Source organism: Sprattus sprattus (assembly GCF_963457725.1).
Source record: "Sprattus sprattus genome assembly, chromosome: 8".
Classification (NCBI taxonomy): Eukaryota; Metazoa; Chordata; class Actinopteri; order Clupeiformes; family Clupeidae; genus Sprattus; species Sprattus sprattus.
In genome coordinates, this window is record NC_137927.1 from 15706791 (window position 1) to 15720180 (window position 13390).

Here is a 13390-nt window from a genome sequence, read left to right on the forward strand (position 1 = left end):
GGGTGTAATTTGATTGTTACTCAACTACCTTTCGAAACTTAATCGCGGACTGTATCTTTAAGTACAAATGAGGAATTTGTTTATTGCCGATGACGTAATTGCATCACCACGTGGCTGAATGCGGAAATGTGTTGCAACGTGATATCGATTTAGTCGATTGGTTTTAACAGTGAGATATCTGCAAGTCAATGGTGGCAAGCTCATTATAAACATGGCAGACGGCGCAAGAGAGGAGAAACTCAAACGCATAACTGAATCAATACGAGCATTTCCAGACTTTCCAACAAAGGGTATAGTATTCAGGTGAGTTTAAATTTCAGCAGTATGCTTTACGTTGTATCAACTGAAACGTTTACAGAATATAGATCTTCACCATATCTAGTTGCTAACCTATCATTTTAGTTGACATGCATGCAACCAATCAATTAATTAGGTTACACTTACAGTAACTGTCAGTTACGGTCTAGCGCCAGTTGGTGTGGGTTTGATCCAGTCTAGTCTAGTCTAGTGTTGGTTAACCTAAGATTGTTAGCGAGGCCATAACATAAAATGTTTTACTTCTTGAACTTAAGTTAGACTTATTTTCTGTTGTGTTATTCAGAGACATTTGTCCGATCCTTAAAGACCCGAAGTCCCTGACTGCAGTCATTGACTTGTTCGAGGAATATGTCCGGCAAAAACACCAAGACGTTGATCTCATCGTAGGTGAGTTACATCACAATTGTATGCACTTCATATGGTACGTAATACACTGGAAATCTGTGTTGTGCAATTGATGGTTCAGGTTCTGTTTAAACGCCCAGGTCTGGATGCACGTGGGTTCCTCTTTGGGCCACTACTGGCTCAAAGGTTAGGAATAGGCTTTGTGCTCGTGCGAAAGAAGGGCAAGCTCCCCGGCCCCACAGTGTCGGTGGCTTATGATCTAGAATATGGCAAGGTAAGCCCCGAGACATGGCCATCTGTTTTGGTTTCAGCAGTGTTTTAAAGTTCAGCAGTTTGTCGTTTTAGGTTACAATCGGAAGTACTGTTTTGCAATTACACGTTGTTCTTTGAGTTGGTTTGTAAAGTTAAAAGTCCGATTATGTGCATTGTGCCAACAGCTTTATCCTTACATCAACTTCAAGATCCTTTTTTTTCCCCCAGGCAGAGGCAGAAATTCAGGAGGATGCTGTAGCCCCGGGACAGAAGGTTCTACTCATCGATGACTTACTGGCCACTGGTGGTGAGAAGTTTTAAGTTTGGTCCCCCAGATAATGCCCCCCTGTGCAGAGTTTGCATGTTCCATTCTGAAAGGTCTTCAGAATCTCTGGCACCTTCCTTGGGTTCACTTGTTCCTATACTCGATCATCAGGTCAGGGTATACATTTATAAGGCCTCTGGTCATAGAACGGGGCCCTATTCTTCGTACCTTGCTTAGCGAGTTACCGAGATCATTTTCAGGATAAGATAACAGGTCCGCCTTTTTGGTTCTTCGAAGCAACTTTGGCTAAATCACCATAGCAACACATCAATACACTTGAACCTGCTCCAGTGCAGGCTAACAGCTTTAGTGAGCAGGATAAGCTTGCCACTCCCCCGGAAAAATTTGCGATTGCACATGTTAATTTAAACTGGCTAACTGAACATTTGATCGACTGGTTGAACCACGTACGAAGAATACCCCCCCAGGAAGCCTTGACATGTGTAGTTTACTCTTACATAGGCACCACTGGAAGGGGGTGGTGAGAATTGTTTGAAATGTTGTTAACTTGTTGGTTCTCAAATGGTTTTCTGATGTGTGATTCCATGGACAATAAACTTTGTGACTTGGACTTAAGGGAACTCCTGCCTTTTCATACAGTAGGCTGCTTAACACACGTGGATCTGTTTACAGCTGGTCTGAACAGCTGCGTAGTGGAGGATGGCAGTTATACTCTAATGGCCATGAGAAACTTAGTGAAGTTAAAGTGCATCCTTTTAAATATACATGGGTTAAAACAGGATTTAATGGTGTTTTTAATACTTGGTGCAGATAAGTTATTTAATTATAGTTATTTGGCTAGTTGTAATTTAGTTACCACCCCTGCCTTCAAAGAAAATGGCACCTTGAGTTATTGAGTAGGACTGCCAAATGTTTGTGGACGTTTATGTAACACTATGCATACTCTACAACCATCCTTGAACTCTTTTCTCTCTTGTAGGTACTCTGAATGCAGCATGTGCGCTTCTGAAGAAACAGCAGGCGGACATAGTGGGCTGTATGGTGGTGGTTGAGCTTAAGGATCTGAATGGCGCAGACAAGATCAAGCCACATACTGTGTTCTCTCTGGTGCAATACTGAAGCCCCAGCTTGACACCTGTTCCACAATTTCATAAAGGTTCTCTGTGCGCCACTTACTGTGGTTGTCTTACAAGGCAAGGCATCTGTTCACCGTTTTTAAGTCTTATCATTATCTTTCTTAAAACGGACACATTCACAGTCTGAGTCAGTGGGTTTTGACCACTCACCCCCCTCCTATTCTATGTGGGCGTCTCCCAGTTGAGTGAATGGGGTGATCGGAGTCAATTCCGAGGCATTCCACAACATGTAAAGCATATAGGAAAATAGCTTAGTCTTTCATTGTTTATAATAACTTAATGTAGAATCATTATTAGGACTGAAGGTGGAATTAATATGAACATAGGAAAAAAGTGCACAGTGGTACACATTAAAGGACTGTGAGACCAGCATATTTTTGGCACTTAACACCATTACACTAAAATGTGCCTTTTTGTTCAAGTTTAATATTTCATGCAGTTTGAATTTCTTAATGCATATTAACCCATGCAAAATAGTTTCTAAAATGATGTGCACATGTACAGGAACAGATATTTTGACACATAAAGACCAATAGCAATTGTGTTTGAAAGTAAAAAAAAGAATAAAAATCCATCCATTTTTTTTCTGCTTGAGATCATCTCTTAACCAGCATCATCTGTTAAATCATTGTTTGCAGTCTGAAGTTCTAGTTTACCATTTAATAATATTATATTTAATAATTATATTCCAACAAATAGAAACAAAGTATCAATCCTACATACCAATTCCTCTCGTCTAATGTATTCCAATGAAACAATTTACAAAAAGGACACATCTGGTGGGTGAGCTGGGTCATGTTCTCTTTCAGGAATGTGAAATGCCAAAAACAAACATTAGGACAGAACTAAGTCAGGAAAAGCTTTTATTAAAAATGTGGTGATTTAGTAGTATCAACTACAGAGAAATGGTGTTTTAAAATAACACCACTTCAAAGGTCAACCATATGACCCTACAGCGCAGTCTGACTCCCTGGTGAACAGTTCTAAAACAAACAGGAGTAGTTCTTGAATGTTAAAAAAAAAAAAAAAAAAAAAAACAGGAATCCCATCCAACGTGATTGCACCTCGATGAACTGGTTAAGTCTCAAATAACAACGTTGGGCTCATTTCAGTTCCTCCTCCTTCATCTTCTGTCTTAGTTTGTCCTGCACAACACTCAGATCCATGGTCTTGTTCAACTTAACATAAAAGTCCTTTCTGATAGGGTGGATGGTCAACCAACCTGGTGTGAGCTCTGCGAGCAGCCGAAGGTGTTTCTCCATCTCCACTGCAAAGAAGAAATACCGGTTTTATTGCTAGAACCCGCCCACCGAAACAAAGCCACATCACTGAGAAATAAACCAAACCAAAAACTCTACACTTTAAAAATGTTAATCAAAAGAGGAAGCCCACACATCTTCGTACACTTCTAGTATGTATTAAGTGTGTACCAACCCTGGCTCATTGCCGACCGATAGCTGGCAATCATTCTGTTGCAGGCCATCTCCATGACAAGTGCTGGCTTCTTTTCTGCTACAAACACATTGCGCAAGATACTGGCCATCTCCCCAAGGTGGGCCATCATGGCCAGGCGCTGCTCCTGCTGAGGGTTTCGGGTCATGGCTGCTTGGAGCTTCTGGGCCTCCTTTGCTCGAACCTGAGACGCACAATGAAAATTACGGGATGAATTTATTTGTAGCATAACAAGTATAACATGAAACAAAACCAAAAAAGTACAGCCTGATGTTTTCCCATCTCTTTCTTGCTAGACCTATTTCTATGTTCAGTCAAAGGTGTAACTTATGCTTCTCCACGTTTGTTAGAAATGGCCAGTGCTTACCCTCTCCAGCAAAGACTGGGACACTCCTTTGAGGGCACTGGGTGTAGCAGCAGGAGATGCAGCCTCTTTAGGAGTGGGAGGCTCCTCTTCCTTGGCACATGCAGCCTCTGCCGTTTTCAGAGCCATGTTAGCCAGCGCTTTCTCCATCTTGAGAATAATCACAGACATGAGTTACCCCATCATATGACAAAATACGGTCAACTTTTTTTAATTCTCTCAATGCAAATATTACCCATTTCTTATGTGTGATACAGAAAACTAAATTGCGCAAAAAAGGACTGAACTCTTTTTTTTTTTAGAGACATTACTATTGACAACAGCATTTAATAATCTAATACATTTCTAGTCATCAGTCCAGAAACATATGACTTCTATTCACCTTGGGGGTCATGAGGGAGCGTGCTTTGTCCAGCACTTCCTGCGCAGTGGTCATCTTATCTGTCTGTGGAGGCTGGGGCAAGTCGCTTGGTTGGACGCTGGGAACCTCGTCCACTTTGAATCTGGGGTGCCAGCGAGTCAACAGGTCATCGGTGACCGCAATTGGGGGGTTTAGCGACTCCAAGAACCTCTGACAGCAGAAAAGGAAAACCACATGTTAACCACAACTTCTCTGGAAACGTCATCCAGTGATATTAATGAAGTTTTGTGTATGCGTGTGTGTCATTGTTCACCTTGTGATGTTCTTTGACAATGTTGACAAGGTTAAGGTGGAATGTCCTCCTCCTATCCAGCAGACGTGAAGCTGAAAGGACAGGTCGAGTACAATTCTGCCCTGTAGATAAATACACAAACAGCATTCAGACATGGACAACAGGATTAAACACACTGAAGAATAAAAATAAGACTGTATGTGTCCTAATACAAATAAGGCCACAAACCTTCTTCAATGACTGGCTCCATGGTGAGCTGGTAACTGGCCTTCTTCACTGTGTTGCTGAAGGTTGGGATGTTTCTCTCCTGGCGGTATTCATAGGCAGTGGGGAACACAGTCTTGATCTGTCCAACATGGCTCTCTTCAAACCTCCTTGAATCCAAAAAGGGGGGGGGGGGGGTTAGCATTGTCTTACAAGACCTCCTTACTAAATATGTGCCAATGTTCCAGGTTGTGCATGGGCAGACAGATCATTGTTTGAATTATAGCTAGCATCTCTTACTTGTGCATCATATCCTGGACCCCCTGCTTGACTTTGGGAAAGGTGACGGTTTCTGTGCGGTTGAATAGCATGCTCACGATGGTATCCATGCTGCGGAACATCTCTGCCAGGAGTTTGTACTTGTAGGGCAGACTAAGTCCGGGGGGTACGTCTTGGGCGAGAGTGTGGTAGCGCTGGTATGCTGGGGTCTTCTCTCTGGAAAGGAGATCAAAGATAAAGGAACACGCCCTTAAAAACAATAACTTGTAATAGGTGAGTGTAGGAAACTCCCCATACATGGCCTTCACTACATTGAACAGAAGTAAACAGCAGATGGGTGAAAGTGTGTGTGTGTGTGTGTGTGGGTGTGGGTGGGTCTGTGTGTAGGTAAACAACCGTTTTCTCACCCCTCTGATTCTGGCTGTGCTTCAACCTCAGCTGGTCTGGCCTCTGCTTCACGCTTCTCTTTTTGCTGCTGTACCTTGGCTGTGAGCTCCCGGGCACGATCAAGTCTGGCCTTAAGCTCTGCAAGGGTAGACACGGGGGCAGGGGAAGGTGTGACCGTGCTTTGAGCCTGTCCTTTGAGCTTCTGGAGACGGGATTTGAGTGCCGCCACATCATCGGTAGACAATGGTTTCTAAAAGGAACCAAACAAATGCAAAGTATTTACAAAGAGGAATTTTACTGTTGGATCAGACGCAAGCAGTCATCTTCAGTAGTAAGAGAGCAGGTATTTGCAGTTACCTTGCTCCTTGTGCTTTTGGGGGGGCTCTGAACACTGGCAGAAGAGATGGATGTCTGGTTCACAACATTCTTCGATTGTTTATCCACACCATCTGGAGTGGTTGACTGTGAGGAGGGCTCTTTCACAGAATCAGGTGCCTATTTACAACAGGGGATATTACTGCCTGCCACTCGTCTTGAGGCCTTGTATCATTGTAATGCAAGGTAGCTTTTAACACCTAGTCAACAACACACCGACACACTGGTCCTAGAGTCCCCATTTATAATAATGTCCCCAATTCAAAAGGTCAAATATTAAACTCGCATTACCTTAATATCAAATCAAAAGTTGCTGCCTTGTTAGATGTACGTAGGCGATTCAGAGACGAAAGGTTATTTTAACTAACGAGCTGACGTAAATATGACGCTTAAAGTTACCTCGACAACAACCACAAAGACGGCAAACATTAACGTTAGCAAACTAGCAAGTCAGAGAACACGGGTTACCCACCTTTTCTTGATCTCCGTCTTTCAAAAGAATCAGCCTCTTTCTGGCTGTTCGTTTACCGGTTCTATCTTGGGTTTTTTCGACAACGGGTTTGACTTCTGAAGGGCTGACACGAAAACGCTTTTTCGCACTACTGTGTTCTGCCGTAGAGGAGAACACGGCCGAACCCAGATCAAACTCGGCCTCGGACGAAGTCCTTTTTGGAGACTGGGGGCTATTCAGATGTTTATCCTGTTTACCCTCCTCAGTGGATCGCATTTCTTTTGTTCGCTCTTCATTTTTAGTTGATACGGCTTCGTTAATGACCCGTAGAAATTCTTCTTGAACGCAGCTAGAAGTAGATCTGGTAACTTTGGATCGTCCTGAAGTTCTGTTGGTTTGTCGTGTTGATCTTGTCGTCGCGACGTCCACATCGAGCACAATATGACCGCCTGCAGCCGGCTTTTGTCCCTTTGCTCTCACAGCTCGATCAATTCCACCTTTCTTACTTTGTGCAAAATAATCCGTTACCCGTGCCTGAGCCATAGCCACTTCAGAATTCTAAACTCGTCAGCTCATAAATTGTTGTTCAACTGTAATAACTAACTGACCATGTAATGCTATCTAACCCACCAGAAGAACCAGTCTTCTCTTAAAGCCTCTGACCAACTTTCGCGCGAAACTGTACCATGTGACTTTAGTAGGCAGCCAATGGTTATTAAGACACGCCCTCTTCCTGATACTCATTGGACACTGTCGTTCAACAAAGCAAGCAAATGATTAATGTTTATCAAATTAATCAACTACTTCACATCTAAACTATTAGCTGTGCCTTAGGTCGTTTATACTTTTCAGAAGTAAAATTGTGTTCTGAAGAGAGCAGCCTCAACCATCACATGATTAGGAAGGCATGATTTTCATTTTTTTTTAAAAACCTTTTTGCATTTTATCATTAAAGAGTGGTAGGGTCACTGTATTGTGAGTCAATTAGTTATGAGTCTTTCTTTTAAAAGATGCTTCATTTAAAATCCAGGCTTACCAAGCAGATGACCTGTGGAAAATCTGATGAGATTTTCTACTCTCTATTATAGGCTACAGAAAATAACTCGATGAGGCCTACATTGTATTGGTACTGACGAATACAACATTACGCCTTGTAACATATGCTTTAAAATCTTGATACTTCGTGGCAAGTTCAGATGGGAAATCACTGTATGTATCTTTATACGAGCATGACAAGCGACAGTCACATAGCTTGCAAAGATGCAAAGAAGTCGTGCCACTCAGTTGCCTAAGGAGACGTCCAGAATTGAAATTCCAGTCTTCCGTGTTGAAGTGTGGTGACAGCTCAATCAGGGAAAGCATGAAAAAAAAAATGTTCTATACAGAACCAATACAATGCAATACAGATACCAATATCAACACTAGATGGCAGCATCACACAATCCAGTGTCAAACGATCATGGCGTTGTAAATGTCCTTATTAATCCAAATATATGTGTGGGTGTAGTGTATTGCCTTTGACCTAATGTAAGACTCTTATTGTTGAGAAACATCATATCCATAAGTGTAATTTCTTCATAGGTGTCAAACCTTCCAAGGGACGAGAGGAGCCCAGGGCCAATGTGTGTTGCAGCAGCGTGTGTTGAAACTAGGTGTAAGACAATTCATCGTAAACAGCGAATGATAACATATAATTAAAAAAAATAAGCTTATACAATTGCCGTCTGGTCGGATTCAAGTGGAGAGTTATTGATCGTGCAACATTTTTGAACTTCTAGCTAGGTTATCGCCTAAGTTACAATGTAGACAGCACCTATGCCAATGTATAGCCTTTCATAAATGGGCATTGTCTAACCCAATTTAATACAATAATCAGTGAAAAAAGTTAATAATATTTACTTCCACAATCCGTGGCAAATTTGAGAAATCGTGTGGGGATATAGTATAGCCTACGTAGGTAGGTTAGTGAAAGTCACATTGCCATGCTGTTCGAGCCAAGCATTCAGCACCAGCCCTCTCATTTGCGAACGCTAGAAATATGCTTAGTTCAGGATGAAAAAGTGGACTGGTAGACGCTCCCAGTTTTGGCACAGTCATAATACCATCACAGTAGGAGTTACTCTCAGTTGAAACAGTCGTTCTAAGGTAGACTATAACTGTAAGCCAACTGTCGTCGTGTTTTAAATAGCCTATGTTAAAACGTGAAACCTAATGAAGAAACTATAGAAGAGTTTGAGCTGTCAAAAGCGAGTGGAATAAGAAAGTGGAGAAAACATTTCAACTTAGCGCTGGGCGACTGACATTTTCCACGAAGACAAGTCTTTACGAGGAGTATGCAAAAAGTGGGTTCAGAACTAAAGGAAAGTTTAAGGATTTGGCGGTCGTGAGCTTTTGGATATTCTAGTCTAACCGTCGGTTCAGGCAGGTCAATGCTTTGGATATCCTACGGTTAAAAGTTGTCCTAGACCACATTTGTCCTCAGAAATTCAAACGTAAAATGTAAGCTGAACACAAAAATGGAAACGTATTAACATTTTCTTAATTATGCTAACTTAAGGCGGAGAACCATGGACAGCTTTGATCTAAATTTCTTGCTATCCGAGTGGAATTTACCGCTCCGTCGTGGAATGTCAGCGGGACTGTAGCTGGAGTTAAGCTGTGCACTTGGGACGCGCTCTCATGGAACTCCAGGTGGTGTGTGGACTGCTCTACTGCTTCCTGCTACCAACGTTCTTGCTTGCAGGTAAGGGATTTGAAAGAGAAACTTTTCATTGAGCAGTTCCAACAGTTGTCGTCTTAGTTTAGAGTATTACCACTTAGTATCGGATACTGATCCACATCTGGCTGGCCTAAAAAAACGTGTAGGGTTGCCTGGGCCTCGATGATCCAAAGCATAATCAACCCACATTTGGCTAATAAATAAGAACATGGACATTTCCTTCTTTCCTGTACAAAGTCAACATACTGCTGACACAAGAAGAGTGATGGTGATAGTGTCTGCAAAGGTGAAAGGCTGTCATCATCATTAGGCCTATTTGTTTTCATGATAATGATGATGTCTGTTGAGGTCATGAAATGAAGAGCCTATTTGTTTTCCTGATAAAGATGATGTCTGTTGAGGTCATAGAATGAAGAGCCTAAAGAAAAGTGGTACTTAGAGAGTGTTTAATCAGAACTCACTATCACTTTGTCAAAAATGTATAGCTCCTCTCTATCTCTCTCTCGTTTGTGTGTGTGCTTGTGAATGTGTGTGCATCACAGTCTAGTGTCTCTTGCTTTAATTTCCACCATTACATGGAATTGAAAATTAATTTAAAGTTGCACACACAGAAAAGAAAATGTCCATCACATTTACCATTTCCAGTGTTTGTTGGCTAGGCAGGCCCTTTCTGGGAAAAGAAAAGGGACTGACTCAGATTTACCAGGCTGTGTTAATCTATGTCATGCTTTGAGTGTGAAGTTTCCTGTGAAACTCTTAAGAAGCGAAAAGAAAAGCGAGAGACAGGATGTAGGGCAGTGACTTCTCCTGTCACGTGGCTGTTGTGTGCCTGGTAGTTGGCAAGGGGCATAGACAAGGGAGATTGCTTCTGTATGTAAACATCAATATCTGACACCTGGCATTTCATTATGAGTGCATCATCTTATTTTGATAAACATTCATTTCCTGAGCGCAATGCACAAAATGCAAAAAACACAGTTTTGTGAACAAATTGTACAGTTTGCGTTTCAATCAACCTGAGATCCTGAACCTTACGCTATCTAGCGCATTGTCCAGTGGAGATGTCCATATAATGGTAGGATGTTCAGACAATGTGTAAATGGAGTTTACTTGAAACAGCTGAGCCAACACATTTATGGACTTTCTGTCTCACTTCATGCTATCTCTGGTGTTTGTGAATTTGCTAGATTATTTGGATTTTGCTCTCATTAAAGTGGTAAAAAATGTATCATCCAAACTTTTCCCTTGAGGAGTGAAATGAGGATCGGGACCTGTAGGTAACTTCAGCAGTGCTAGGATCCTCTGGAAAAAAATAAACTGTGATGTTTTTAATTGGGAGCAATTGGGCAGCAGTGCTGCCTTATCCACTGGGTCTCTCCGGCTGAGCTTGCTCCGGCACACACTGGGAGCTCACTGTCTCAGGATGCGGTTGCCCAGGAGCTGGAAAAGTGTGAACATCACAGAAGGGAAATAGAAGGCGCCAGAGTGCAGGGCTCACGGCCGAGACCCCAGCCCTGCACTCACATAGCAGTGTCTTTATCCTCCACTCTGGGGATGCCTGGTATTTATAGTGTTGTGTCTGACACTGAGATGCAAAGGCCACCCAGAAGTGAAGGGCTCGCCTGAGCTCAGTGATTGGGAAAAGGTACGTGCGCTAATCATCTGAAGATGCAAATTGTAGAATAATTGATGCATTGATCATTGAAGTCTTCAGGTGTGTAACTTGGGACTGTCAGTTTTATTCTACAAGTAGATTAACAACTGTTTCAGTGGTACAGGAGGTAGAGGAGTCGTTTAGTAATTGGATGGTTGGAAGGTTACACTGAACGCCTTAACTGCTCCTGATGTAAAAAGCAACTTTCCTTATAAGTCGCTCTGATTAAAAATCGTCTGCTTAATGACTTAATGTAATGTAAATGTATTATAATGGCTAATCATGAGAATGTGTATACAATAAGCATTCACCTCTCTCTCTCTCTCTCTCTCTCTCTCTTTATCTCTCTCTCTCTGTTGCTAGGGTTAAAAGCAGAGGTTTTGTATTCTTCTCACATACCTGCTCTTCTCCATTCTCAGTCTTGAGTATCATAAATGTTAATATACTGGTTACTGGTATGGTGCGAAATCCTCAAGGAACTAAAATCAACAGAAACCATGAGCTATTCTCCTTTCAAAATAGTTTTTAATAACTAAACCATGATGTGCTGAGGAGTATGCTTGGTATACTATTTAGTGCAAAAACTGATTATTTATACCTATATGTCTCCTTATTTTTGGTTAGATGCCAGTAATATCCTTGGCAAAGTCTGTCTTTTACGATTATTGGGACAAAATACTACGTCATATTTACCCTATGGTTCCAGTTGTTCTACCCCTTGATTTTATTGCCAGGGAATTTTTATAACTGAGTACCACATGTCATAGTTGTGCAGACTGCATGGTCATACAGTGTGAATTCTATTGGGAAATGTATGCAGAATGACACAAAAATGTGTGTGTGTGTGTGAGTGAGTATGCGTAGAACCAATATGAGGAGAGAGGAAAAACGAGAGAAACTTTAAATAACCTCCGTGAACACACACCTTTATTTACCCTGCCAAATGAGTTGTTATGAATATAACTGTATTTCTGTCGCAGCCCACTGGGATAGACACAAAGCCTCATGAATCCTTGCTACTGCTCAAGCTAACTTGACTTCTGTTCTGGAATGCCATCTGCATGACACTGATAAGCCGTATTGCGAGCGCTCTCCAGCTGTGCTGTATTTTTATAACACCTGTACCTCCGCTCCATCAGAGCTTAAAGACACCCATTACCCAACTTTATCCTGTAAACACATTTAATACCATTGAAAGCAGAGAACACACAGGGCTTCAAGATATGACACCAACATTTAAAGGCTGAAAGATTTATTTTGACTTCAGGGTGGTGTTTATTTGAGCATGTCTAATATTAAACATGCATGTATATCTCCCAGATAGATGCTTAGATTTTAGTTTCAGGGCAAATCCTTGAAAAGAAGGCTGAAAAGTGAAAGGAGTGAGAGCAAGAGAGAGGGAGTGAGAGAGAGAAAGAGAGAGAGGGTAGGGAAAGAGAGAGAGAGCGAGGGAGGGGGGGAGGGAAGACAAGACAGAGAGAGAGAGAGAGAGACTTCCAAAAGAAGGCAGGAGAGGTGGGTTCAGTTCGTCAGTTTAATCACCTGACAAAATGACAAAATGTTGGGACTCCTTAGTGCAGCAGCGTGGATCACAACATTCTATGCGTGACTTTAATCCTTCAAACTCTTTCTTTCTTAATTTCAATCCTGTTTACTAAATTCCATAAACGGTGAGGTTTAACTGCTAAAGGTAAATATATGCATTGTTAGGCCTGGCTTCCGGCTTGTGGTAGCGCTGATAGCAGAAATGAGGGAGGAGATGCAGCCGAGGCTGGCAGGGTGTTGGGGGAAAGAGCCCGCTAGCCCTGGCATGCCCGCCATTACCTCATGTGTGGAGTCATAAACAGCACGCTTGGCGTGCACACAGTGCGGCCTGCTGTGGACATCCCCTCGCTTTAGCTAATCCCATCAGTTTTACAATCAGCCGTAGAGCTGGAGAGAAGAGAGGTGGACTGGGTTGGGTTAGAGCTGGGACCAGATGCTAGGTGCAGTCATCTTCTCTTCTTTTCTCTTCTCTTCTCTCTCTCTCTCTCTTTCTCTGCTTCTGCGAAACTAAAGAGAGGGCAAAATTATAGTTGCAATGAGTTGTGTGTGAGTGTTAGTGTGTGTGTGTGTGTGTGTGTGTGTGTGAGTGTGTAGGCACACATCTGTGTGAGTCATCGCGCAGCAGTGGTCACAGGCCCATCTGAAATATGTTCTGCCTCTGTTAATGACACACTCCTTGTGACTCTTTCTTTCTCTTTCTCTCTCTCTCTCACTCTCTCTCTTCTTCTCTCCCTCTCTCCTCTTTTTTGTCTTTCTATCAGTTGTTGGCCATGTGCTAACCACACTCGGTTGGAGGCCCAGTCTGTTTACGGGACCTGCCCATCAGGATCACAGGCTGTAAATGGCCTCTCAGTGTGGCCCCTGTGATTGCTCCAGCACACTGTTTGTTTGACTACGGGCCGAGCACAGCCCCACTATGTACAGCCATGGCCCGCTCAGTGGAACACGGCGGCCATCTTTTTCCATCAAA

The 13390-nt window shown here is 42.5% G+C and overlaps 3 protein-coding genes across 3 annotated transcripts in view; 2 read left to right on the forward strand and 1 right to left on the reverse strand.

Moving 5' to 3' along the window:
• Positions 1-132: 132 nt before the first annotated feature.
• aprt (adenine phosphoribosyltransferase) lies at positions 133-2840 on the forward strand. Its single transcript, XM_080843652.1, has 5 exons — positions 133-303; positions 602-705; positions 804-937; positions 1144-1222; positions 2181-2840. The coding sequence occupies exons 1-5, from the start codon at positions 212-214 to the stop codon at positions 2318-2320; spliced, it is 549 nt and encodes a 182-aa protein (XP_080699778.1). The 5' UTR covers positions 133-211; the 3' UTR covers positions 2321-2840.
• Positions 2841-3440: 600 nt separating this feature from the next.
• Positions 3441-7045, reverse strand: cdt1 (chromatin licensing and DNA replication factor 1; the record flags this gene model as incomplete). The annotated part of the gene is made up of 9 exons (XM_080843509.1): positions 3441-3604; positions 3772-3973; positions 4157-4303; positions 4536-4724; positions 4828-4928; positions 5035-5180; positions 5311-5505; positions 5697-5926; positions 6632-7045. The coding sequence occupies 9 exons, from the start codon at positions 7043-7045 to the stop codon at positions 3441-3443; spliced, it is 1788 nt and encodes a 595-aa protein (XP_080699635.1).
• Positions 7046-8778: 1733 nt separating this feature from the next.
• Positions 8779-13390, forward strand: part of piezo1 (piezo type mechanosensitive ion channel component 1 (Er blood group)) — a 64155-nt gene continuing 59543 nt past the window's right edge. Inside the window, exon 1 of the mRNA XM_080843982.1 lies at positions 8779-9245. Coding sequence (XP_080700108.1) covers positions 9182-9245 — 64 coding nt within the window. The 5' untranslated portion in view covers positions 8779-9181. The remainder of the gene's footprint in view (positions 9246-13390) is intronic.

Coding starts and splice junctions, on each gene's coding strand:
- aprt (XM_080843652.1), top strand. CDS start 212: ATGGCAGACGGCGCAAGAGAGGAGAAACTCAAACGCATAACTGAATCA. Junction 706..803: donor AGACGTTGATCTCATCGTAG/GTGAGTTACATC, acceptor TTAAACGCCCAG/GTCTGGATGCACGTGGGTTC. Junction 938..1,143: donor ATGATCTAGAATATGGCAAG/GTAAGCCCCGAG, acceptor TTTTTCCCCCAG/GCAGAGGCAGAAATTCAGGA.